The following is a 24,284-nucleotide window of genomic DNA, read 5'->3' as shown; positions in this document are numbered from 1 at the left end:
TGTTTTTTCTTTTATTTCTATATTTTCAATTTTCGTTTTTGTTCTTGACATCACGTCTGTGAGATGTCCAAGATGTCAGCGTTGACGTCAAAGTCGCCCTCTGGCAGGCTGCTGGGCAGGACAGTGACGAATTGGGCTGAGAGGATGGCCGCGTCTTGAATCTTCTTGGCCATCCTCTCAGCCCTGCCTCCCTCGCGATCCGGGGCCCCAGACAAGTAGTCGCCAATGGCACGCTCCACGTCGACCACGCTGCCTCCCACTCGGCTCCGGATTATAGCTGGAGAAAAAGAAAACAAAAAAACAGCAGAAGCGAATGTTATGCACGCCACAAAGCAAGTCACAAAATGCATTAGGGGCCTATAGAAACAGGGGGAAACTCTCGTGCAGTAATTTATTCCAAGTCGAGTTTAGGGCTGCCGAGAAAGAATTACCATATTTATTCTAAACAGGTTAACCATTTGCTGGAAACTGTTCTTTACCAGTAGGAGTTGATCTGTAATCATAACCAAACAAGGTCGACCTATAGACCAATGCACTGTTTTAAACAAGCCTGCATTTGGCCACATTAAATGTAGGCACTGTGCATGCGCGGAAATGAGCTTCCTGTGAGGTGAGGCGTTTGTGCACGCACCATTTTGACAACAGCGTCACTGCGGTGGCGTGGCATCAAAGCCATGTGTTCGTCTACAAAGGCCTGTTCACACATACATCACAGCACCAACTCAGTGAAAAGCACCGACTTTGCACATGACCAGTGGTGTCACAAGAGGGAAGGGTGGGGGAGGGGGGGGAGTGCACGAGACGAGTGGCTTGCATGCTTTCGCATTCACAACTCGCAAGTGGAAAAGGTGGGGGGGGGGGGCACCACCTTAGGTGCAGCGCTCGGGGGGGGGTGTCATGGCGGGCCACGCAACCCTATAATGGCATCACTGCATATGACCCCACTTTTTCCTGCTCACACACAATTCAGAGCCAGCTTTAGGCATTGACAGCAGTGCTGAGTGTTATTTCAACACCAATATTAATCTGCTAACTAACCTAAGAATAAGCTAATGTATTCCCCGTTTGAGAGAACCCAGACGCTGCTCTCACCAGCCACTGCAAAGCAATGAAGCTTCATGCACGCGCACCATGGGCAGTGCATGATTATGAACTCTGAGCTCCATGTGAAATCAAATTTGTGCGACCAGGGGACCTAAGCCGCTGTGAATGACAGAAGAGAGCATGCGTGCTGGACAAAGAGATGAAGAGGCAAAATGAAAAAGAGGTGTAACAGTTGAAAAGGCAAACATAAGAAACAATTAAAACAGGTAACCCCATGAGAGTTCGACAGGACTGCAGTTCCCGACTGTAACAGCCGAAATAATTTTTAACTGGGAATGTATGAATGAGGCTCTACCGTATATACAAACAATACTTAAAATTGAAAGAATAAAATAAAATGTGGAGGACAAGCACAGGACAACCACATTCTTTCGTAATTGTCCTGTGTTTGTCCTTTGCGTGTTATTCTTTCAATCTTAAGTATAATTTTCAACTCAGTGCAATTTGTTTAGAGTCCCTGAAAGATTAAGTTTTTCATAATCCAGATTCCATAGCAATACCACTAACATGGTGCATTACTTGAAACATCAGCTCACCGCCTAAGATCACTAGCCAGAAGGGAAAAGCCTCGACTTGATTAGAAAATCAGGGGAAATGACTAACCATGATGATAAAGAAAGTGCTTGCTTTATAAACACTTATTCAGGAATTATATGAAAATACTCTTGCCACTTTACGCGCACGTTTACAAACCACAAATTTTGCTTAAAACTGATCCAGTAATTCTTCAGATTCTTGGCAGCTGACAAATTAAAAGAAAAAAGTTCCCATCATTTTTAATTAGCAATGAAGGTGTGGAATGAAAACACCTTACCAACGGCCACGGCACAGAGCTGCGTGCCCCTGAACGGCCGCTTGTTGCCCCTGCGGCCGCAGATGCTGAAGTGCATCTGCACCTGCTTCCGCAGGAGCCGCTCCAGGGTGCGCCGCACAGCCTCCGCGATAGTGTTGCCACCCAGGCCGGAGAGCTGCTCCTTCTACACGAATAAAAGAAAAAAATATTGCACTTTAAGAATCACAGTTCATTTAATATGAGTAAGATGAAAACTGACTATGGTATGGCATCCATCTCACCTAAGTGAAAAGGTAATGTGAAATTGCATTAACTCTGTTGACAGTATTTACTACACTATTATATAATAGAGAGTACGGAAGATCTAATGAAAATAAACCCTGAAGAAGGGGAGCAAGGGAAAAAAAAGGACAAACACATATCTCGAAACACACCTAGCTGCATTTGGAGATTTGTGTTTGTCTTTTGTCGCCATACCTTTTCTCCAGAGTTACTACTGTTATTGTCCAGCTAGCTTCCACCTCTGCAATTATTGCATTATCATCATACTGAAGATCGATCCAGACTTTTACTGAAAGTAATTAATAGATCAGGTAATTGGCCCCTGCTGTTCTTGATGTTCTTGTTGCCTTCTTCCCTTCATTTTATACTTTCCAGCGAGCACTGATTGCCCTTAATCATTCTATATGCCCCTGTTCTTGACTCAAAAGTATGTAGAGGTGTGAAAACAATAAGGCCATATCTTCAATCGTAATGCTGCCTTAATAAGTGGCTGTCTGTGACTAAATAGAGATAATGGTTAAGCTAACATTTTGGTAAAGTTTAGATACGAAGCAGTTGAACATATGCCGTCGCTCCATTTCTCAAACCGGTTGAGCCACAAGGCACTAACATATAGTGAAAAAAAGTTTGATATTCACCAGGACAGCCTGATCAGGGGGGTTGATGAGGCGCCTCTCTGCTGCCTCAAAATCTTCCATTGTCGCCAGCGGTAAAATAAAAACCGCTGGCGGCACTGGGGCATCAGGCGGGCAGTTCGCACGCTCAAGCTGAGCAATGCGCACTGCCAGCTGTTCCTGGTTTGCCAGGACCTGCGCCGTGTCCTGGCGGAGAAGGTGCACCTCGTGCCGCACATCCAGCACCACCTTCAGTAGCTCCGACTGGAAGGCTAAAATAGAGGCAAAGAAAATTCTTGTGGTCAGAGATCTACGAAGGAAACGTGCTGAAAACAACACTTCACCTAAGACTAAAAAGAAAAAAACAATGATAAAAAAAATTATAGCTCAAAAAAATATTTTTAAGCCTTATGCAATTGATGGCAGCAAATGTAGGCCGTCCTGCCAGTGGATCTTTCATCGCACATATTGTTTACGTCCAAGCAATAAATTATATTTTGTTCCACCTTTCGAGAGACCAGAAACCTACAAATCATAGACGTGATTGTAGCTTCAAATTTAGCTACTTTAGAAATTCCAGCTCCAAATCTGTACCCGTTATCACCTCAAGGACCACAGTAAAAAAAAGTCCGGCTCCTAGCGGATCATTACTAATTTCCCCCTTTATGTAGAGAATTAAGATACATGCAGGCACATTTTACATCAAATATATATTATCTTATGGAGCCGTACACATTTCAAATGCCAAAAGCATTGCTGCCCCCTCTGACAACGAAATCGTATGAGAACTACTACTTGCAGCGTATGAGTAATGTGCAAAAGTTCATTTTTTTCTTAAGGTGAAAACGAGTATAGCTATATTTGAAAATGATATCCCCAAATTTAGCTACTACCCCCCCCCAACCACTCCCCTTGGCCAGTGACCATGGAAAGCAGGGTTTGGGGGGGAGGTGAGGTTTGAGGGCAGCACTGTTGAAGGCCTAGGGTGGCAAAATGTTAAGTTCACCTCTCGTCACAAGACTTTCGGAAGGGGCACAGCGTCACTGAAGGTGCGCAGCCTCATGATACGTTGTGGCACTGGACTGGTGATTATGGTTTATAGCATCTACTACTGTCTTGTGTAAGGTGAAATAGAGCATAGGAAACAGCCTCATCACTCCACAAGATTTCAACACAATAGGTAAGCTTCTTAAAACAAGCTAAACATTAGTCACTTTTCTTAATCAGGCACTAGTTTTTTTTTAGATATTTGAATAATAAAAATAAAACAGCTGTCACTGATAATAAAAATAAAACAGCTAGCTTGAACATGCAAATCAACCCAAGCTATGGGCACCAGGTTGCCCCACCTAGCCCAGAGTGGCGGAGGGGTTAAGGTCGCAGGTCTTTCTCCGCCACCACTACTGCCGGCTAAATGGTGCCACCTGCTGCCCTATGTGTGTGCTTACTTGCACAGTCACCGACATTTTTTACTGATGTAAGCGATTGCTGGCATCATGTGTACAAAGTCTGCTTTGGGGTCCCTCAAGGCACTGATACCGACGGACGTTGGGGTTCCTTAAGATACTGATATCAATGCCACTGATAAAGAGGTCGCAACCGTTGGACATATGGAAAACTATTTTATCTCAGAGTTGATGAAATGACATGTCGCAACTAGGATGCTTTCATGTACTATCGGGGAAAAATGAAATGCGAACAGAGGAGCGCGTGGCTCGCGGTACAGGCTGCGCCGCCTGGAAGTGAGCCTAGGAGCGAGGGTGCGTGGCCTACTCCGACGTGTTCACGCCCCTCCCTCTGTGCTCCTCAAGCTTCAGCAGTGCGCCTCTTAGTGCGCTGAAAGCTATCGCCGCTATCTTTGCTGGCTCAGCGCGAGCGGTGGAAAGAAGCTCGCCGCACTCGCCGAGCAGGCAAAGATAGCGGTGACGGCTTTCAGCGCACTGAGAGGCGCACTGCCGAAGCTGGGCGAGCGCCAATCGAAGGGCGTGAACACATCGAAGTAGGCCACGCACCCTCGCCCCGAGGCTCACTTCCAGGCGGCGCAGCCTGTACCGCGAGCCACGCGCTCCTCTGTTCGCATTTCATTTTTCCCCGATAGTACACTTTGCTCAGGTTGGCAATACTTGCACTTTCATAACGATTTTGTTTATTTTTTGCTTAGGAGCATGAGAGGTCTTCAATTTGTGATTCTGGAGTATGATCGTTTGTATACGGAGTATTGCCATAACTGCAGACTTATGGCAAGGCCACGTCGAGGCATGTCCAACACTCCTGTTTTGGTGTAAGCACCGAGTGCCTGACTTGGGCCTCAAAACGTTTATTTAACAAGACCCCCACCGCTGCCACCTGTCGGTGCCACAGTGCAACTGCCATCATGACAAGCATCAATGTTCAAAAGGCAGAACTGGTCTCATACAAAGCTAGAAGTATGAACAGATAGGTTTCAAAGGTGCCCCTGCTGCACGAGGATTCATACAGCCAAGGCACATTTTCTAAAGCAAGAAGGCTTGCCATTCACGTTAAGGTTTCAAAGGTGCTTCTGCTGCACAAGGATTCATGCAGCCAAGGCCTATTTCTAAAGCAAGGGGACTTGCAATTCATGTTGAAGTGAGATTATGTAGATATCAGCAATGACCGGTTCATGTAAAGATGTCAAACATGTTGTTCTTAACAGGCAATCAAACATCTCATTCTTGAAATGTAAAACAGAGCATTACGAGTGATGGGCAGGTTTTGTTTTGGTGGTCGAACTATATCGAGAGTATGGGCATTTAATGCCATACTAAGGGCATTGGAAAAATGAAATGTACAGATGTGATTGTGCCAGTCTTCTAAACTTGGTCAGGTCAATATTAAGCAGTGATCGTAATGAAACATCTGGTATGCTTACGGGACATGGTAGCCTCAACCACCTGAGCTGCCTCAGCTGCCTCCAAATTCCGCCTCCTGGGGGCTTGCCGCTCTGCCAGGGCTGTGGTAAAGTATGTTTTAGTCTCAGATTAAGGTCTTTCAACTCGTCACACAAGTCATTCACACTTTTCAGCAACTACATATCAGCCATTTTGGCACAGCCAGTGTCCATCTCTGCCCAACATCTCAAGGGCAGTCAATGTCAAGAAATCTGACAGATACGCTTCAAATGCACACCTTTTTGGGAGGCAAAGTATGTTTGTCAGCTCCACTTCCAAAATGAGCATAAGGTGTCCAAAGCTTAAGCTTGGTGACTTCTTTTATAAACGGTTTTCGAGGCAAGCAAAAAATTTTATGAATGACCGGAGGCAGCAGATTGGAGGCGACAGCAAATTTTCTGCAGTCTGCCAAAAAAATGTGCATGTGAAACGTGTCATCACAAATGCCGGTATAGACAGCCTTTTTTAAAGGGATGCTGAAATGAAAATTAAAATATACTTCCCACGTTAAGAAAGAAGTTAAATGTAATCACTGAAGTCAGCTAATGACAATCACACATTAGTATTTTTAACAGATGGTTATATTTTTCGTTCCAAACAGCCAATTCCATCGAGAGCAGCTGTCGGAGAGCACTATGCTTCTTGAGAAAACCAGCACCTACAGCGCGCTCGTGATGTAAGGTTTAACTTCGCGGGCAAGGCTACAAGGAGGCTGGTGTGGTTGTGAACTGTGCCACTTGGTAGTGTCAACATGTTACAATCTGGCGGTTCAAGAGGCCCGCTTCCCGCAGAAGTTGAATAGGCACGGGAGAGAAGGGAAGTTCGGTTCCGCCAAGGGAGAGAAGGGAAGTTCAGTTCCGCCAAGTTTAACAGTCTATGCACGCTCAGAGCTTAGCACAATACCTCTAGGGAGTGGCACTGCTTTTATGTGAAGTTTTACTTAACGTTCGGAAGCATCCACCAGGTGTAATCTGGTAATAAATTTTTTTTTTTATTTTTTTTTTCGTTTTAAAAAGTTTTTTGGCGTCAATTGAAACTAAAAATTGGCATCTTTGTGGTGTGGCCAAAATGTGCTTGGTATTTAAACCATAAAATAGACTAGGCATTTTGCTGCAGTACCCCTTTAAAGGGATGCTGAACCGAAATTTTGATTACACAAAACACGCGGTAAAAGTGTGCAATGGGATGCTACAAACACCAAAACACCACTCATACAGCGATATCTTGAACGGATGACCAAATTTTTCAAGAAAAGGAGGCGCATTTGAGAGAGATGATGTCGCCATGTTTCTCCGAGAAGGAGAGGGAACGGCCTCGCGTCTTCTCTGCCTCACAGCCTTGAGGGAGCGAAGCGGAGAGAGGAGGAAACTCGGTATAGTGATGTCACGCGCCTCGTCGGCCTAGTTCAATCTGGACCTCTTTTTCCAAAAATGCGGCCATCCATTCGAGATATCGCCTTACGAGTAGTGGTGTAGGGATTGTAGCGTCCCGCCTACATTTCCTGCATTGTTTTTTCTGAAATCCAAATTTCGGTTCACCATCCCTTTAAACTAATAACACTGGCTGTATCAGACGGTGGACAAGGGGAAACATCTCAGCTGTCTCATTTATGCTCATCAAATCATTAATTCCAACAGTTACAATTGTTACAAGAACCTTACATGCAGAGTGAAAGAGGTATAGCAGCTCAAGAGTGAAGCCACTGATCTCTGACAATTTGCTGGATCGCGCATCCCCGCTTGGTTGCTGTAGCACAAATGCGGCCACCGCACAGTCACCTTGCCACAAAAAATCTACCTTTCAGAGCGCAGCTAGGGTGGGCGGCAGCGTGCTGAAGACACGTTTTCTGCTTAGTTATTGTCATTTGTCGTAGAGGTTGTTTAAAACCTGGCGTAAATGGTGACCTTCGTTGGCCTTCGAGAACATGAGCAAATTTGTACAAAAGTCCAGCACCAGAGGAGAAAAGCACAACTCCTTGAAAGCAAGTCTAGCCGGTCTAGCGGCATGATAGAAATTTCCTTGGTATGCCAAACTGCTGCATCTCTGTGCCTTCACACACGTGGATAGCGATCAAGAATCGACGCCGTGTTGATGTGTTTTGCATGTGCAACGTGCGTGAAAATCTATGTGCCTCTGGAGCAGCGTTTTACTTTACTGTGGTGACTGTAGTGTCGAGACCGGTTATAACAAAATAGCGGCTACATCAAAGCAATCTCGATTTCCCATTCCCTTTCACACTTCGTTAACCAAAGTCAGTTATAACGAAATAGCGGATACAGCGAAGTGATTTTCGATTCCCGTTGACTTCGTTATAACCGGTCTCGGCGGCATTTGTAAATTGCGGCGTTCGTGGTCCAGATAAGTCTGATGCAGTGGCGACGGACGAGGGGGGGCGGCAGCGGTGGTTGAAGGGAGGCTTTCTTGTGGGCACTTACCGAGGTGGTGGAATTCATGAGTAATCGCATGAGGTTACGATAGAGCAGTTTGCAGTAAGTATATATGCAATTATTTTTATAAACAAAATAAAGTGTGCTATTTGAGGCATTCAGCAGTTCCAATGAACGCAACACTTTATGCTTGTTATATAATGAAGCACATAAAAAAATTTTCCGGGTTAGACTCTTTACTGACCCATGAAAATTACAGTATGAATGTTACTGGATCTTATGATTAGGCCTGCGCTGTGCTCTATAAACCGCCTTGCCTGGCGGTGAAGTCTGATCTTTGAGTAGCACCAAGCTGTTAGCTTGACCGGTATCCAAGGATGCGAAGGCACAGAGATGCAGCACTTCGGCGTGCCAAGGAAGCTTTGATCACGTTGCGACACCGACAAGACTTGCACTTGGCGAGTTGTGCCTTTTTCCTGCAGTGCTGTACTTTCGTAAAACTTTCCACGCGTTCTTAAAGGTAATTGTCAACGGTTACACCAGGTTTTCAAAAAATTCTCCGGCAAATGATAACGAACGAGCAGAAACATATCTTCAGCACGCTACCGCCCAGCCTCGCTGCGCTCCAAAAGGTTGATTACCTGTGGCACGATGGCCAACCGGTGGCCGCATTCGAATAGCGGGGAAGCGCAATCCAGCAATTATCGTAGAGATCAGTGAGCGAAGCAGATTAATGCTAGCCACAGTTTGTTGAACATTTAAAAAATAGCTGATAACCTTGTATGTGATATCTCTAGAAATACAAACAAGCGGGTTAAATATACAACTTTCCTATGTCAGTCTAGATTATCTGTGAATCATTGGAAAGAGCCGACTGTGAAACTTACGAGATGTAGGAGCCCGACTTTCTTTGGACCACCCCTTACTGGATGGAGGGTCTGGGGCCCTGCGCTTGGGAGGGGCTGGAGAAAAGTATCACAATTTACTTTCCACATGGGCAATTATGGCTTGGCCAGAGTGCCCCTTTTCTTTCTAAAATCTTAGACAACTTTTATCTACTCGTTTAGAATGCAATGCATGCAAAAGGCATGAACCCCCCCCCCCCCCTTTTTTTCTTGCTGCCATACTGCCAAAATGGAACATCAGAAAGGTTTAGGCGTGATTTTAAAACAAACTCTCTTTAATTTCATAAATTATTGTTTGCTTATATTCACATAAAAGAGGAATTTTGTATCCACGAGCATCTTTCAAATAACAAAATCTTAAAATCCCAATTCAAATTAACTGTTTTCTAAAGTCAAATGGAGGAATCACTTTTTACAGTTCTAGATAGGTTTGAACCTTCATGAATAACGTGTAGATTCTCATGTGTAAAACATGTGGAAATAAAGCAAGGACACTTACCCCTTGCACAGGCACCTCCCAGGCCAGTAGCTGCAAAATCAATGTCAAGTGTAAATACATTGTCAGTGTCTCTCGCAAGGTAAAAAAAAGATGAAATATATTTTTCTTTACTGTAGGCTAACTCACGTGGAATGGGCACTGAGAGACGCACAGGAGCGTCGGCCGTGTTGTCTCTCCCAGTGGCTAGAACAGACATATTATCAGAATAAAATTAGGTTAAACAAAGAACCATTTCTTCTGCTGAAAATGTTAAATTGCTATGATCAACATACCTCCATCATCGGGCTCCCCGACATCTGTGCTCTCCAAGCACGAGTTCTCCAGCCCCTCGGTGGCCTTCCTTTTGGCCTTCTTGTATGTTTCTTTAAGAGAAAGCAAATTGATACAGACCCACTAATTATTTAGCTCGTGCAAAACCTGGTTTACAATACTGCAATGCCAACCCATAACAGAGCAAAAAATCACTAAAACCAATTTACAATTTTCTAGATATGGTTCCTTTCACAGCTTACAATACCAAAAGGATATATTATTGTAGTGTTCTGCCGGGAAACCGGCATTTGGGGGCAATGCCTGATAGCAGCACTCTTTCAAGATCAGCATTTGTAAAGGCTTCAAATACTTTTTTTTTTATGTACAGCACAGTGTGGTGTCTGCTGCTAGCATGAGAAGCGCACTGTTGCTTGCATCATTCTGAAATTTAATGCAAAGGCCCCATATGCAGTCATGGTCAGAAGAAATGCAAAACATCTGCAGCTGCACAATCAGTTGTCGCGATTCCACAAACATCTACACAGAGCAAAATTAACTTTGGCTCAAAAAGCAGCAATGCCGAGAGAATAAACACCCATGACTGAAGCACTTAGTAGTGTATTGGGGTTTATGTGTTGAGAAAATGACTGAGAGAATAAGACGAGAGCTCACAGGGACGTCGGAACACTGAACTCTGGTTGGAATGATTAGTGGTAGAAATAAAGCTAGCTGTTTTTATCTCCACTGCACTCATCAAACGTGTTTGAATTTGAAAGCCCAATGCCGGACGCTGGCATTCCCATTCTGATGTGTTCGACAAGTGCAGTTGAGACAAAGATAGCTAGCTTTAGACCTACGCATCAATCATTCCAACCAGAGTTCAGCGTTTTGACATCCCCATCCAACCTCGTCTTCTCCTCTCACTCAGGTTTTCGCCGCATAAGGTGACACTTTCATTTGTAGGGCGAGTGCAACTTTGAAATGGCGTGCACTAGGAGCAGCCGAAGCAACTTTAGCTGCTGCTTGCGAGCTTCAAATCTGTCCATTGTATGTAAAGCCCCATTCACGCACTTGCATTTGACTACGAATGAATGAGACACGATCAGCTTTTAGCCTCTTGCGACTGCCTACGACCGGCTGACATTGCTGGACTGCTGGTCATAGGCCTTCGCAAGAAGCTTAAAAAATCAGTCTTGTCTCAGTCGGTCCTAGTCAAATGCATCTGTGTGTTAACGGGTTTTCATAAGACCTATAAGCCGGAACATGTAAACGTGTGTCACTCAATACAGACATGGCAACCTAGCAAGTGCTACGCTCCCTTTCGTGCGTGTGCAGTGCAAGACTACGGCTTTTTGAAGAACAGAGATACTCCAGGCTCACGCTCGTTTCCTACACTGGCTGCTGACAGTGCTATGGCAACTGTGAGGGAAAACGTGCACGTAAAAGCTCTGCTCTATCGCCACATGATACATATTTTTGACTATGAAATTTCAATTGCAATCATACTCCCAGAGAGCTCGCATTTCATTACCAGTCAAGTTTCTGATGCTGCTGTCAGGTTCGATGGGCTAGCTCAACACCATCTAAAATAATCAAAGCACCTGCACTAGCATTTCGCAGTCATCACAGTGAGATCGAGCACTGAAACAGATCAAGTGCTGCATCTTTCATGTCATTGTGATAATGCTCCGAGCTACTCTTTCCTTTCTGTTATCACAAGTCATATGATTTGTTTCATCTGTCTATATTTATGGTTGCACCAATAAATGGGGGATTCTTGGTCACTCCCGAATGGCTCTCTGGTTGTCTGACCTGTCTGAGACGTCATCTTTGATCGTGTCTGCGGGTTTGTCGGGCTGTGAAGGCTCTGGTGCTGGACGAGGATTCCAGTCTACGTCCGGCAGTAAGACCAGGGACGTAGTCCCTGGTCTTACTGCCGGACGTAGACTGGAATCAGCAGTCATATGATCAATTAGTGAAAATTACTCAAAGCAGTCATATGATCAATTAGTGAAAAGACGGTGAGAGAGCACGTGAGCTGGTGGTAGCTAATCATGTCGTATTGCACCTGAGACTGCGGTGGAAGAAATCGGAAGAACTTTCAGTAGAAGGAACGTTCTCTGTGTCTGTTTGAGACGTTCTCTCTGATTGAGACGTTCTCTGTGTCTGTTCCTTCTACTGAAAGTTCTTCCGATTTCTTCCACCGCAGTCTCAGGTGCAATACGACATGATATGATCAATACAAGCTTGCCGTCGTCTGTCAACAAACCATTGGAATGCTACGTTTTTGGCGTCGATGTGTGTCCCCATGCTCTTTTCTATGTTGCAATTTTTGCTTCTATGTCCTCCTGGCAGAGTCAGACTACTTTAGCAGCCTAAGCAAAATTAACTAGGCTTGTTTCACTGCATGTGGCGATTCTTTCCGCGTAGACGCCGCAGAATGGACGCTAAAGCCTGATTCGCAGGATGAGATTCTGCTTGCTATTTTCAGTCATTATGTCGCTCCAGCTGCAAAAGCATGAACTGTAGCGGAGATGGTTGACGTTGATACGAAAAATTGCAAGCAGAATCAGTCCAAGTGAATGAGACATAACAAGTCGGTGATGGCAACTAGTAACAATTATCAACATCTTGTATCTACTGTTTACACTGAGCCTGCTTACCTTGACCAACCTTCAAAATTAAAGGTCTTTTGAAGGCCTGCGCTTACTCCATATTGCAATTACCAGGTCAATGTTTTCGCTACGGGCCGCTGTCGTTTGAACGAGCAGGAACGTTTGGAAGAGCAGACAACGGTTTGAACGATCAGGCAGCCGTCCGAACTTGAAGACACACTAAACATAGTCCGCGGGTGGTCCAAACAACTTGGCCGTTTTTTTCACATTCGTGTTGGAACAAAACAAATGAATTCGATGGCCATAAGTATCCGCGAATTCAACTCAAAGTGCTTTCTGTACAAGCAATCGTGGTCCAATGCCATCTGGTTTTCCTTTTCACTAGCCCTGTCCATGTTTTTGGATGAACCAAGCAGGCAGAAAACTCATGAATACTGATCTTCAAACCTTTCGCAACTGTTTTGGTACAGCCTCAGTTGCTGCATTTTGACGAGAAGGCAAGTTTTTGCCTGGTTTCTTCTAAAACACAGGCATGCACGCCCCGCATGGTGACTTCCACCCACAGCCCCAGACCGGAAGTGTGCCTGACGCACCACCACCGCACCATGACATAACAGAGCTGAATTTGTGTATATATATAGACAAAGTTTTCGGGATCGAATTGGGTAAATACTAGATAAACCTTTGTCTTATTAATGTGGCCAGCTTACATTATGGACAATCTTAGGAAGGAACGGAGGTGTCCATATTAACGAGGCATCCCTGTATGTGCAAACTACACTCTCAGTCCAAATCTAAACATTGTTTACCTTTAGATATACTACATGATCATATCAATGACTAATGCCCCTAGGTATGTGCAAAGATTTCACAACTTGAAGCCACGAGGATATCATACAAACACCACTTACTGCAATAGGAGAACACCCGCACAGGGTGGAGGGGCCACTCCTCTTCATTCCCAGGTGGGGCCTGAGACTGGGCCAGTTTTATCACTGATGCCGGTGGAACGTTTTTTGGCCAAGAACACATCGTCTTGTCAGCATCGAGCCAGGCCGTCGGAACAGCGGCCACGCTGTCGTCCCCGACAAACTCAACCGCACAAAAAGGGCGGTTTTCCTTTCTGTAATGAATATAACATTTTCGTTACTGCAAGGCAAAGCCACAGCTGATTAGCAGTGGGTAATAATTCAAGATTAGGGCCGTGCTGCTGAGAAAGGGAGGATGGGCCTAAGAGGACACGGAATAAGTTGATGAGGGCTCACTCGCGTGGAACTGAAGATGGACGGTTTCTGCGGCCCAGCAGACCCGCCAATAATGAAAGACGTCCGACTCCGTCAAAGGTTTGAGCATGACTGACCTATGATCACGGGCAAGCGCTCGCAATGCACGGGCTCAAGTGCAAGCCCGTGTAAGTGGCACACCGAGTTCGTGGTGTGCCACACTATTTATTTTTAAATACTGCACAATGTACCTTGGGTTTAACAAAGCGACTAAGAATGAGATAGAGTTCCTGAGGGCCGGCAATCAGAGCATTTTATTGGGGAAAAAAAACGAGAGAAAAATCAGATTTCTTTTCTTACCTATGCCTGTTAAATGAAATGTCACAAATGTTTTTGTTTTTTTCCTAAATTCACACAAAAAGGTGTGCATACTGACCCAAAAAAAGAGAAGAGTTTCATATTTTTGTTGTAACTTACGATTAAATTAAGTTTGCTATTTGATATTAAAAAAAAAATGCATTAATTTACTGATCTCTATGACAATTGTTAGATCACGTTTCTCCACTCCGCGAATGCAGCCACCAGACGGCCATCATGTACCAACGGGATGTTGACCAGTTAAAGCGTTTTAAAGGGATACTTCAACGAAATTTGAAATATACCCGTCGTGTTCACAAATAGGCTGAATATGATCCACAATATCCGTAAATGACAATAAAACGTCTGTATTTTGAGCCTGATGGCTGTGTTTTTCGTTATAAACGGCCCACTCTGGCAAGTGCTCGGAGAGCAGCCAGCGGAGAGCACATGGCCTCCGCCGCAATCGTGACGTAGTTTGTCTCGAGATGAGCAAAGCTGCGTCAAGGCTGACATCGAGAAGATGTCCTAGACGTTCCAGCCACGGAGGCGGCTGCTTTTATACGAATTTTGAGTGACGGGTTAATCTTCTATAATCTTGTAGAGGAACAATAGCGGCATTTTGGGACACACAAAATATATTCTCGGGGAGGCGTTAGCAGCAGCCACCGGGTGCTCTTTGCTAATCGTTTAACTCGTTTTCAAATTCCTTTTGTGTCTTTTTCAACAAGAGATTGGTGCGTCTGATGTGATACTGCTCCCTTGAACACGAATAGACCAAGAAATAAGCGCCGAAATTTCGTTGTAGTATCCCTTTAAGAGGCTGGGCGGCAGTGTGCTAAAAGACACGTTTTCAACTTAATAGCAATCATTCGCTGAATTTTTTTTTTTTTTTTTCCTTGTGTACTTGGTTATAGGTGCCTTTGAGAACACATAGAAATCTTTATGAAAACATAGCACGGCATAAAAAAGTCACAACTCATTGAATGCATGTCTTGCGGCGGGATCAAAGAACATGCCTTGGAATGCTGAAGTGCTGCATCTCCACCCTTGCACACTTGGGCATACTGAACAAGCATTGAAATCGTGTAGATGATGCTGAAGGTCTGTCGTGTATGAAGATTTATGTGCCTCTGAAGCAGCGTTTTACTTTACTCTGAAGACTGTATTTGTAACTTGCAGCACTCGTGGGCCAGCAATTAGTTGATTTTGTGCCGACAGAACACAGCGGCGGAGAAGATCGTTCTTTGCCTCCGGGACATTTCTAGCAACCAAATCTGTGGAAGGGAATAGAAATTTATCTTTCTCGATTCCCCCATCTCCCACTTCCGACACCCCTGATAGCATAGCTCAAAAGCGTCAATGTGATTTGTAACCCATACATAACTGTGCTGCTCTGTTTTCAGGTGACATGAGTAATTCGGATCCATACGAGTACATTTTAAACACTGCCGATAGCGCATGATAGCAACCACTCATAGTGCAACCAAACAGAACTGCTGGACTATCCAGAGATCTGCGAGTGATATGTATGCGGCAAAGACATGTAAAAAGCGACACACCTTCAAAACCTTCCCGAATGGTTAACACATTCACACGACGTCTACTTTTTATCAGTGTCCAAGCGTGCGAAGGCAAGGACGCAGCATTTCGGCGTGCCAAGGCATGTCCTCTGATCATGTCATGAGACTTGCATTTGACGAGTTCTGCCTTTTTCCTGCAATGCTGCACTTTCGTAAAACTGTCCACATGCTCTTGAAGATAACATAGTAACCACAGGGTTTTAGAAAATTTTTTGTCGAATGATGGCAAACAAGGATGTGTTTTCCAGCACGGATGCCATCTAGCCTAATGCTCAAAAGGCTGACTTCCTGTGGGCACAAGATGGCAAATACAAAGCTTTCGGTGGCCGCACTCATGCTGCAGCGACCAAGCATTGTCTACTGGTGATAAGTGTACTGATCAGCACTGATCAGAGCACCAAGCACTGAACAGTGCGACCAAGTAGGGCATTACAGAGTCACATCTTCGCGCTAACTTACCACTTCGGAGCATGCAAAACTTATTCTTAATATTTATTTAGGCTGACAACTGTACGGATACTACCCATTCAGCCCGCTTCAGACGGGGCAACTTTTCAAGCACTTTCGGGGTTGCTGGCGGGTTGTTTCATAGCTTTCCCTAGATCGACACGAATTGCTGAAATCGGGTTCGGCCCCTGTAACGAGTGGGCTAAAGCGCACACCCAGCTCGACGCGCGTGGAGCGAAAGCTCACGCTGCAGAATCCAGGGATCCTGGGTTCGAGCCCCACCCCTGCCCATTTCGATGAGCATCGTACCAGCGTGCGGTCGTGTATCACTACTGCGTGGTGCACGTTAAAGACCCCACGCTAGCGGTGTACAGCACTGGCTAAATTGCTCATCTACAGCAAGTGACTTGTCGCAACTTTAAATTGCTGACCAACTACAGGCTGTATTCACCAATGTTTGTTTGCAAACAAGCTCGCTGCCGCCCACTATCGGCGGACCCCTGCGCGCTTCCGGTTTTCCTCTTCTTTTCCTCTTGCCACACATCCTTTTGTTATTTGTACTACGTTCTACAAAGCACGTAGGTTCTTACAAACCTATTACAGGTACCTCTCCGAAGGAAAATCTTATTTTCCGATCGCTGTGTGTTACTGAAGAAATAAATACACTACCGGAAGTCTACTGGGGCACCAAATACTGTGGCGCCCTCGTGGTACTAACTCCCACCGAATGCGGTGAATAAATATCCCCGTAACCCAATTTGCTTTTTTTTTTTTATGATAACTGAAGACTTGGTTCTGGTTTGAAATTAATCGCTTTTGGAAATGAACTGTTTCAGAAAGATGAGTTTGTATTTTTAACGCAATTTAAAGATATAAAAACATGTTTTTAGCATGTAACTGTGCGTCTAAATAGTGCAAGGAAAATAAAATTTCCTGATGATGATGGCAAGTCGTAGCAATTCGGCTGCTGCGTGCGAATGCGGGAGGTCCGTGCTGCTGGTGTTGCGACGTAAAGTTGCTGGGCGAAATTGCACGCGCACTGGGCGAAATAGCACGCGCACTTGATGTCATTGAGTGCGCGTGCAATTGTACTGCATCTTTATACAACCGCGTTCGCAACCGCTTTGCGAACGCGGATCCGCTTTCAGTGTGAATGAGCGGTGAAGCGGGCCTTAAGGGCGGTTCAGACACTTGCGTTTGAGTGCGTTTGACTGCGTTGCGTCGAGAACGGAAAGCGAGTCACCGGCACATCTGTGCTTCGTATGAAGCGTGGATTCCAATTCAAGGAATCATCTTAGCACGCGATATAAGCAGCAGGGATGTCCTGGTTTCTCGCTGCCGCAACGCAGTCAAACGCAACTGTCTGAACCAGGCTTTAGGGTGTTTTGGTAGACCGTACGCTTTCAGGTAGCGTGCCCAGAGATAGCGTGCCCAACCCATGCTTCAAAATGACGGCACGAGCTCCCCCTAGCAAAGCGGAGCTCGAGCGTACGGTACTTCACGAGTAATAGCGGGATAACTGAGCGCGCGAGCTTCTCAACGAGCGTCGCTCGAGCAGCAACATCGTTGTGCGCTCAAGAGACGAAGATGCACGGAACGCGGTGACGCACACACTGCGCCGTCTCAATCACACTTCGACAAACTCTTGTGCTCTCTGCTCTGTCAGTACGCCCAATCGCATAGTTCCGCATTAAAACTTCAGCCGTGCTCGAAAGTCAAGTAATAAAGGGGTCACTTACCCGGGCTGCCAGGACATCGTCGACGTTGAGCTTGTTGCGTCGTTGCAGCAAAAAGACAATTACACCGCTCGAAATATTCGATACGAAAAACGAAAGTACTCAAAAAATAAATCCCTAAATCTAAGAAATCTAAATACAAAAATAAAAACCTGCTCACTACGGAACCTCGTGCTCAGAAGACACGGGGACACAACACGAAATAATCGTTACAAAAACGATAGTCGATAGTACTAAAAAAAAAAACCTAAATCTACGAAATCTAAATACAAAACAAAGAAAAGCTGCTCAGTGCAAAACCTCGGGCCCGAAAGGAGACCTAAATTTACGAAACTTAAATAATACGAACCAAAGAAAAGTCGCTCAATACGGAACCTCGTGCTCGGAAGGAAACACGGGGACACAGATGAAGAATACAATTACACAAAACGAAATAATCTATATAAAAACTAACGTAATCTACGAAATCTAAATAATATTAAACAAAGAAAATGCGCTGCTCGGTGCGGTACGTCGTGCTCGGAAGAAGACTCGGGAGGCACGGGGACAGACCTGTAGAATCACGGAAACCGAGGGAGAAAAGGGACCTAGGGATGTAGGGAAACAATCGTAAATTGCGTTGGGCGATAACTCGCGCCATCTGGCAAAAAACAAAAAAATATTAGGTGTCGTTGATTAGTGGGCGAGCATTGTTTTCTCGCACCGCTCGCACCGTGCGAGCTGCCTAGCATCTGGTGGCCGCGTTAACCAGGGGCGGACCCCGGGGGGGGGGGTGGGGGGGGGGGGGGGGGGGGGCGACGGGGCCGGCCACCCCCCAGACAGTCTACTCCCCCCTCCCCTTTCCCCTCATCTAGGAAGGCAATTTTACCTAGTTGAACCCCCCCGGTGCGCAGACGAAAGAATGGGAGAATAGTATCCTTACAAATTTTTTGCCCCCCCCCCCCCCCAAAAAGGGAGTTCTGGATCCACCCCTGTTGTTAACAAGCACGACGCAACGTTTGAATTGATCAAATTCAAACGCGAACACATCGAGGGGCGTGAAACAAAAATATTGTTTTGCACATTTCACTGGTGAATGCAGGTCTTGCTACTAGTTCAGACATTTGCGTCGGTTGCGGGCATAGCGCAGCGAACGTCGATTGAGGCAACCTGGACAACCATATGACTCGTGATTACTTCACGAAGCTACTTTATTCTCAACGGCGAACCAACGCCTCTACCATTGCAGTCATTTCAATAGCACTGAACATGACTGTCAAAACTAGGCATAAGAGGCAGGGTCTAGGACCATTCGTCAAAAGCCCATAAGAGGCAGGGTCTAGGACCATTCGTCAAAAGCCCATTCGCCGACAGACAACTGGTAGACGGACAATTCGTCGAATAAGACAGTTCGCACTAGGCGAATTAGTCGAACGGGAAACTTGTTGAAGCGGCCCGTTCATGTAAAAATATTCATCGAAAGAACTACAACAATGTTGGAGTGATGAGCCTATAGCCGGTGACAGGTCAAGAACGAAGCGGAAGCTCCTCCCACCCCTTTCCTCTTTAGTGGAGCGAATGGTGGAGGGGAGGTCGCCTCCTCTGCAGCGTTCGATCTACAAAGTGGGAAGAGGTGGGGGGAGCGTCTATCCGGTGAGCTTAATTGTCCGGTGAGTTCCTGTCTGGGATTCGAGATCTTCTATGCTCAATGGCACTGCTTTGATGCCATTTTATTGAGAGAAACCGAAGATGTATCACAGCTGAAATTAGAACTGCTGAGGTACCCAGCGGATTGTATTGTCATAGGTTAGCACACTTTAGCACATGGCAGCCATTCTGCTTAAACAAAGCCCAGGGATCCTGCGCTCAAGCCTCACCCATATGACAAACTCAGGCTTTTGTAACGAGAGACAAATAGCCTTATGTGGAGTTTGGTGGTTCACTAAGTTCACAAAGCTCACGGTCTCGGGTTTTAAGACGGCTGGGAGCATTTTTGACTACGAACGTGCTATAGTCTATTGTTATTGTGTTTTTATTGAGGCAAAAAAAAAAAAAAGCTCACTGTTTTGAGGTTTTGCCAGGAGTGGTCACAGGCCACTGTTTTTGGAACTTGTAAGGGAGCACCCGAGAAACAAGAACAGTGTTTTTCGGCCTGGATAAATTAAATATTCACCGCGAAAAGCTCAAACTTCACGAGAATGTGATGCAAGCGGTTGGGATAGAACGCGGAAGTTTGAAAACGTTACGATATCTGAATAAAAAAAATGACAGAGAAAATGAATTTCTCTACGAGCCGACACGTCCACCTAAGCCTAATATCGTAAAAACAGAATTTGACATTGCGGACGATTTTGGGACTCATATCAAAGAAAAAAAAAACAAAAACAAAAAAACTTGTCAATGAAAGAGAATATTGTTTTCGTTCTTGGTGAGAAGTTTTTTTTTCCCCCGCTGGAAATAGATGCCACAGCTGGCGCCCACATATTAGGCTTATGTGACCCGATCCAAGCAATGTTATGTTGTCAAACTTCCCCGTTATATCCCAACCGCTAGCGTACATTCTCGTGGAGTTTGAGCTTTCTGTGATTTATAGTTTATTTACCTGGGCTGAAAAACACGGTCCTTTGGCTTACGTGATAAAGCAAACAATCATGTCATCGGTGCATCTTTTCAAGCGAAGTGCTCACGTTCGCTTGTGCCCCACTCACTGATAGTACAGCCATAGGTACAACCTCGGTACAATACTGATAAAGCTGGTGGCTCGAGCGTGTGGCTCCAACTTGGGGTTCATTCTCACGTCCTCTAACGAAAGTGAGACAATATAAATAAAAAAAAAAAAGTGATTTTCATGTGCTCCCGCTAGCAACTTCTACACCGGCAGGGAGTTCTTTCACGCTCGAGGCTCGCGAAACGCCCGATTGCTATCGAAGGTAGGAAGCTCGCACTGGAGCGACCGCGTAGCCAGGACGGCCACCCACCCCAAGGCCCAAAGTCAGGGTTGAAGGACCCTGCTGCGTAGCGATGGAATTACGACCGATTTAATAAACCACTTCTTTAACGTAGACGCTGTAAGCACCCGATAGAGCAGCACCGCTTGCTCGACATTGAGTTGCTCATGCTCTTGTAAAATTATGTGCAAGACAGAAGCTTTAATTTTACTATAGGAAAACGACGAAAAATTCTGTAGCTGTTGTGCCCAGATGTCACCGTTCAGGAGGAATCTCAAGAAGGGCATAAGCGGCACAGCTGCTACAGCGGCACAGGCTACTCGTGGCTGGTGGTGGCACTGTCTTGGCTTTACTCGGTTGGAGGCACCTATACGTGATCAGATGCTCACTACACTGATCAGTGGCTCACTACAATGCCTCGTTGTCAGCCGCTCGCGGCCTAGCCTCTCGAGTACTGTATGTTCTGAACTCTTTCCTTCAGGTGCCTTCCCGCGCCCCCGACCCTTCGTCTTTTCCGCAGGCCCACGCAGGCCCTGCGCTCCTTTTATTTTACGGGCGACCGCTTTTCTTTTTATTTACTTGACTCGTCTGTTCCCCTCACCAAGCTGATCAGCATGAGTTCGAGGTGGAAAAAGCCACGAACATTGCGAAAGGAATTTGATGAAATCGCAAGTAGGATTGCGGCCGCAAACGCTACGGCCGCCGCCGGAAGGTCCACCGCCGACGCCGCTTCAAGCGACTCTTCAAGGGACGCAACAAGCAGCGCTTCAAGCGATGACGAACCTTGCCCCGGCTCTTGTGGAAGCAGCACAACTGACGGAAGTGGAGCTGACCCTGCGACAGGCTGCGACCCAGCAGACGCGCTTGCATCTGAAGACGAGCCATGCAACGCAAGTTTCGAGGTCAGCGGAGCTACCTCGGAAGACTGTCCGCGCACGGCCACGGAGGAACTGGCTATCTTAGCGCGTCGTTTCAACTTCACACATGAAGCAGTGAATGAGACCGCTGCTGCGTTAAGGAGACTCGGCCACGACGTCCCTAAAGATGCCCGAACTATTCTCGGCACCGAGAGGAAGGCCCCGCTGGAGCAGGATGGAACTTTTATTCATTTTGGGCTGAAGAAAGGTATCGAGCAAGCCCTGCAAGGGAAAACAGTGCCACAGGAGCTTCTCCTCCAAGCAAACATTGATGGGCTCCCTCTTTATAAGAGTGCAAACATTGGCTTTTGGCCAATCCTTTGTCGCCTGACAAACTGTGGTGAAAGCACCCCTTTTGTTGTCAGTATGTTTTGCGACAGCGGCAAGCCTCCAGACCTCTCAAGTTTTCTTGACCCCTTCTTGAAGGAAATTCAAGAGATGACAGCCAACGGCTTCGTTTACAAAGGTTCGTGCCTAACCGTCCATTTAACAGCCGTCATATGCGATGCTCCTGCAAGGAGCTTTGTTAAGAAGGTCAAGGGCCATACTGGGTATCATGGCTGTGAGAGGTGCTGCCAGAAGGGTCGGCACATTGAGGGAAGGATGACATTCCCGGAACTTGAAGCACCAAAACGAACTGACAAGTCATTTCGTGACCAAGAGGACCCATTGCACCACGTGGGTGACTCGCCGTTCACTCTGCTGAAAAATGATATAATTTCACTTTTCCCCCTAGACTACATGCATCTAGTGTGTCTAGGTGTGATGCGCCGCCTGCTTCAAACGTGGGTTAGGGGGCGTGGATCGTTGAGGACCACACAGAAAGAAAAACTCAACAGAAGACTAAAGTCGTGTGCCAAAGTATTCCCCCGACACTTCCAACGGAAGCCCAGAGGTGTGGACGAGGTCGACCGGTGGAAGGCAACAGAATTCCGGACCTTCCTCTTGTATGTTGGACCTGTTGTTCTGAGGGGCCTGCTTCCAGATCACCAGTACGAACATTTTCTCTTTTTGCATGTGGCCATAAGAATTCTTGCATCACCAGCTCACCACGTTGAGCATAACGCCTATGCCAGAGACCTGCTTCGTTTTTTTGTGCAGGAGTATGGCACCGTAGGACTTTACGGAGCACGGTTTTTAACCTACAATGTACACACATTGAGCCACCTTGCCGAGGAGTGCCTTGTCCACGGACCGCTTGACGCATTTAGTGCATTCCCTTTCGAGAGTTTTCTCGGAAAACTCAAGCCCCTGCTGCGAACACATAGCAACCCTTTGGCGCAAGTTAGCCGCAGGCTTTCTGAACATGCGGGAGCAACATGCTTCTCTGTTGCAAAACGAGTCACCCACACCATCAACAAAGGAGACTGCTACCTGATCAGGAAATCCCCAGTCATCGTTTTAGAGGTGTCTCAAAGCACGTGCGAAGTCGCTTCATTAACAAATGCTAGGAACTTTTTCGATGTTCCGATGAAATCATCTGCCCTAGACATTTTTAGAACCGATGGCCAGGACACTACAGTCAAGAGATTGCAGATCTCAGATGTTCATGGGTCCCAACAGTGTCTTCTTTTGCCCTCCAAGTCCGGCCATGTTGCCTTTCCACTCCTCCATATGCAGTAACTCCTTATCTTTCCCTCGTTTGTTGTTTTCGGCTGGCCAGAACTCTCTGCCGGACATTTGCTGAAACCTGTCGTAGAGGCTGTCGTCGGCTGTCTTGGTGGCTGCTTGGAAGTTCTTTCCCAGCAACGCGTGCATTGTTGCTGATCAGTGTGTGGGGGTGCAAGCTGCTTTTCTGCGGACATGGCTGTCTCCTCTTTTCTGGAGTCCGTACTGGTGCGTGGAACTGAGTGTTTGGCCTGTTCGGCTGCGACATTTGGCTGGCCAGAACTTTCTGCCGGACATTTGCTGAAACCTGTCGTAGAGGCTGTCGTCGGCTGTCTTGGTGGCTGCTTGGAAGTTCTTTCCCAGCAACGCGTGCATTGTTGCTGATCAGTGTGTGGGGGTGCAAGCTGCTTTTCTGCGGACATGGCTGTCTCCTCTTTTCTGGAGTCCGTACTGGTGCGTGGAACTGAGTGTTCGGCCTGTTCGGCTGCGACATTTGGCTGGCCAGAACTTTCTGCCGGACATTTGCTGAAACCTGTCGTAGAGGCTGTCGTCGGCTGTCTTGGTGGCTGCTTGGAAGTTCTTTCCCAGCAACGCGTGCGTGGTTGTTGATCAGTGTGTGGGGGTACAAGCTGCTTTTCTGCGGACATGGCTGTCTCTTCTTTTCTCAAGTCCGTACTGGTGCGTGGAACTGAGTGTTTGGCCTGTTCGGCTGCGACATTTGGCTGGCCAGAACTTTCTGCCGGACATTTGCTGAAACCTGTCGTAGAGGCTGTCGTCGGCTGTCTTGGTGGCTGCTTGGAAGTTCTCTCCCGGCAACGCGTGCGTGGTTGTTGATCAGTGTGTGGGGGTACAAGCTGCTTTTCTGCGGACATGGCTGTCTCCTCTTTTCTCAAGTCCGTACTGGTGCGTGGAACTGAGTGTTCGGCCTGTTCGGCTGCGACATTTGGCTGGCCAGAACTTTCTGCCGGACATTTGCTGAAACCTGTCGTAGAGGCTGTCGTCGGCTGTCTTGGTGGCTGCTTGGAAGTTCTCTCCCGGCAACGCGTGCGTGGTTGTTGATCAGTGTGTGGGGGTACAAGCTGCTTTTCTGCGGACATGGCTGTCTCCTCTTTTCTCAAGTCCGTAC

At 46.5% G+C, this 24,284-nt stretch overlaps 2 protein-coding genes across 3 annotated transcripts; one reads left to right on the top strand and one right to left on the bottom strand.

Annotated features, from left to right (window-relative positions):
• Nucleotides 1-18,371, bottom strand: LOC120835959. 2 transcript variants are annotated; one of them, XM_040216594.3, is made up of 10 exons: nucleotides 17,710-18,371; nucleotides 13,272-13,483; nucleotides 9,766-9,855; nucleotides 9,620-9,676; nucleotides 9,494-9,523; nucleotides 8,977-9,051; nucleotides 5,684-5,764; nucleotides 2,818-3,065; nucleotides 1,919-2,081; nucleotides 1-277 (listed from the first exon to the last, which is right to left on the bottom strand). In XM_040216594.3, exons 1-10 carry the CDS (start codon nucleotides 17,724-17,726, stop codon nucleotides 51-53), a joined length of 1,200 nt encoding a protein of 399 aa, XP_040072528.1. In that variant the 5' UTR covers nucleotides 17,727-18,371; the 3' UTR covers nucleotides 1-50. The 2 variants fall into 2 exon arrangements, with proteins under 2 accessions (XP_040072528.1, XP_040072556.1); XM_040216622.3 differs by lacking the exon at nucleotides 17,710-18,371 and adding an exon at nucleotides 16,640-16,723 and having other exon boundaries at nucleotides 18-277.
• Nucleotides 18,372-21,916: 3,545 nt separating this feature from the next.
• Nucleotides 21,917-23,276, top strand: LOC115324583. Its single transcript, XM_029985209.4, has 2 exons — nucleotides 21,917-22,016; nucleotides 22,287-23,276. The coding sequence occupies exons 1-2, from the start codon at nucleotides 21,917-21,919 to the stop codon at nucleotides 23,171-23,173; spliced, it is 987 nt and encodes a 328-aa protein (XP_029841069.2). The 3' UTR covers nucleotides 23,174-23,276.
• Nucleotides 23,277-24,284: the final 1,008 nt, after the last annotated feature.

Source organism: Ixodes scapularis, unplaced genomic scaffold (genome assembly GCF_016920785.2).
Source record: "Ixodes scapularis isolate PalLabHiFi unplaced genomic scaffold, ASM1692078v2 PGA_scaffold1__304_contigs__length_218370807, whole genome shotgun sequence".
NCBI lineage: Eukaryota > Metazoa > Arthropoda > Arachnida > Ixodida > Ixodidae > Ixodes > Ixodes scapularis.
This window is presented reverse-complemented; position numbering and strand designations above follow the sequence as displayed.

What these genes read in the sequence shown, in the direction of transcription:
- LOC120835959 (XM_040216594.3), bottom strand. An exon ending in CGGGGAGCCCGATGATGGAG is followed by an intron (nt 9,677 to 9,765) that starts GTATGTTGATCA and finishes TGTCTGTTCTAG; the next exon opens with CCACTGGGAGAGACAACACG. An exon ending in GCTCTGTGCCGTGGCCGTTG is followed by an intron (nt 278 to 1,918) that starts GTAAGGTGTTTT and finishes CTTTTTCTCCAG; the next exon opens with CTATAATCCGGAGCCGAGTG.
- LOC115324583 (XM_029985209.4), top strand. Translation starts at nt 21,917, where the DNA reads ATGTTTTGCGACAGCGGCAAGCCTCCAGACCTCTCAAGTTTTCTTGAC. An exon ending in CAACGGCTTCGTTTACAAAG is followed by an intron (nt 22,017 to 22,286) that starts GTTCGTGCCTAA and finishes TTTTCCCCCTAG; the next exon opens with ACTACATGCATCTAGTGTGT.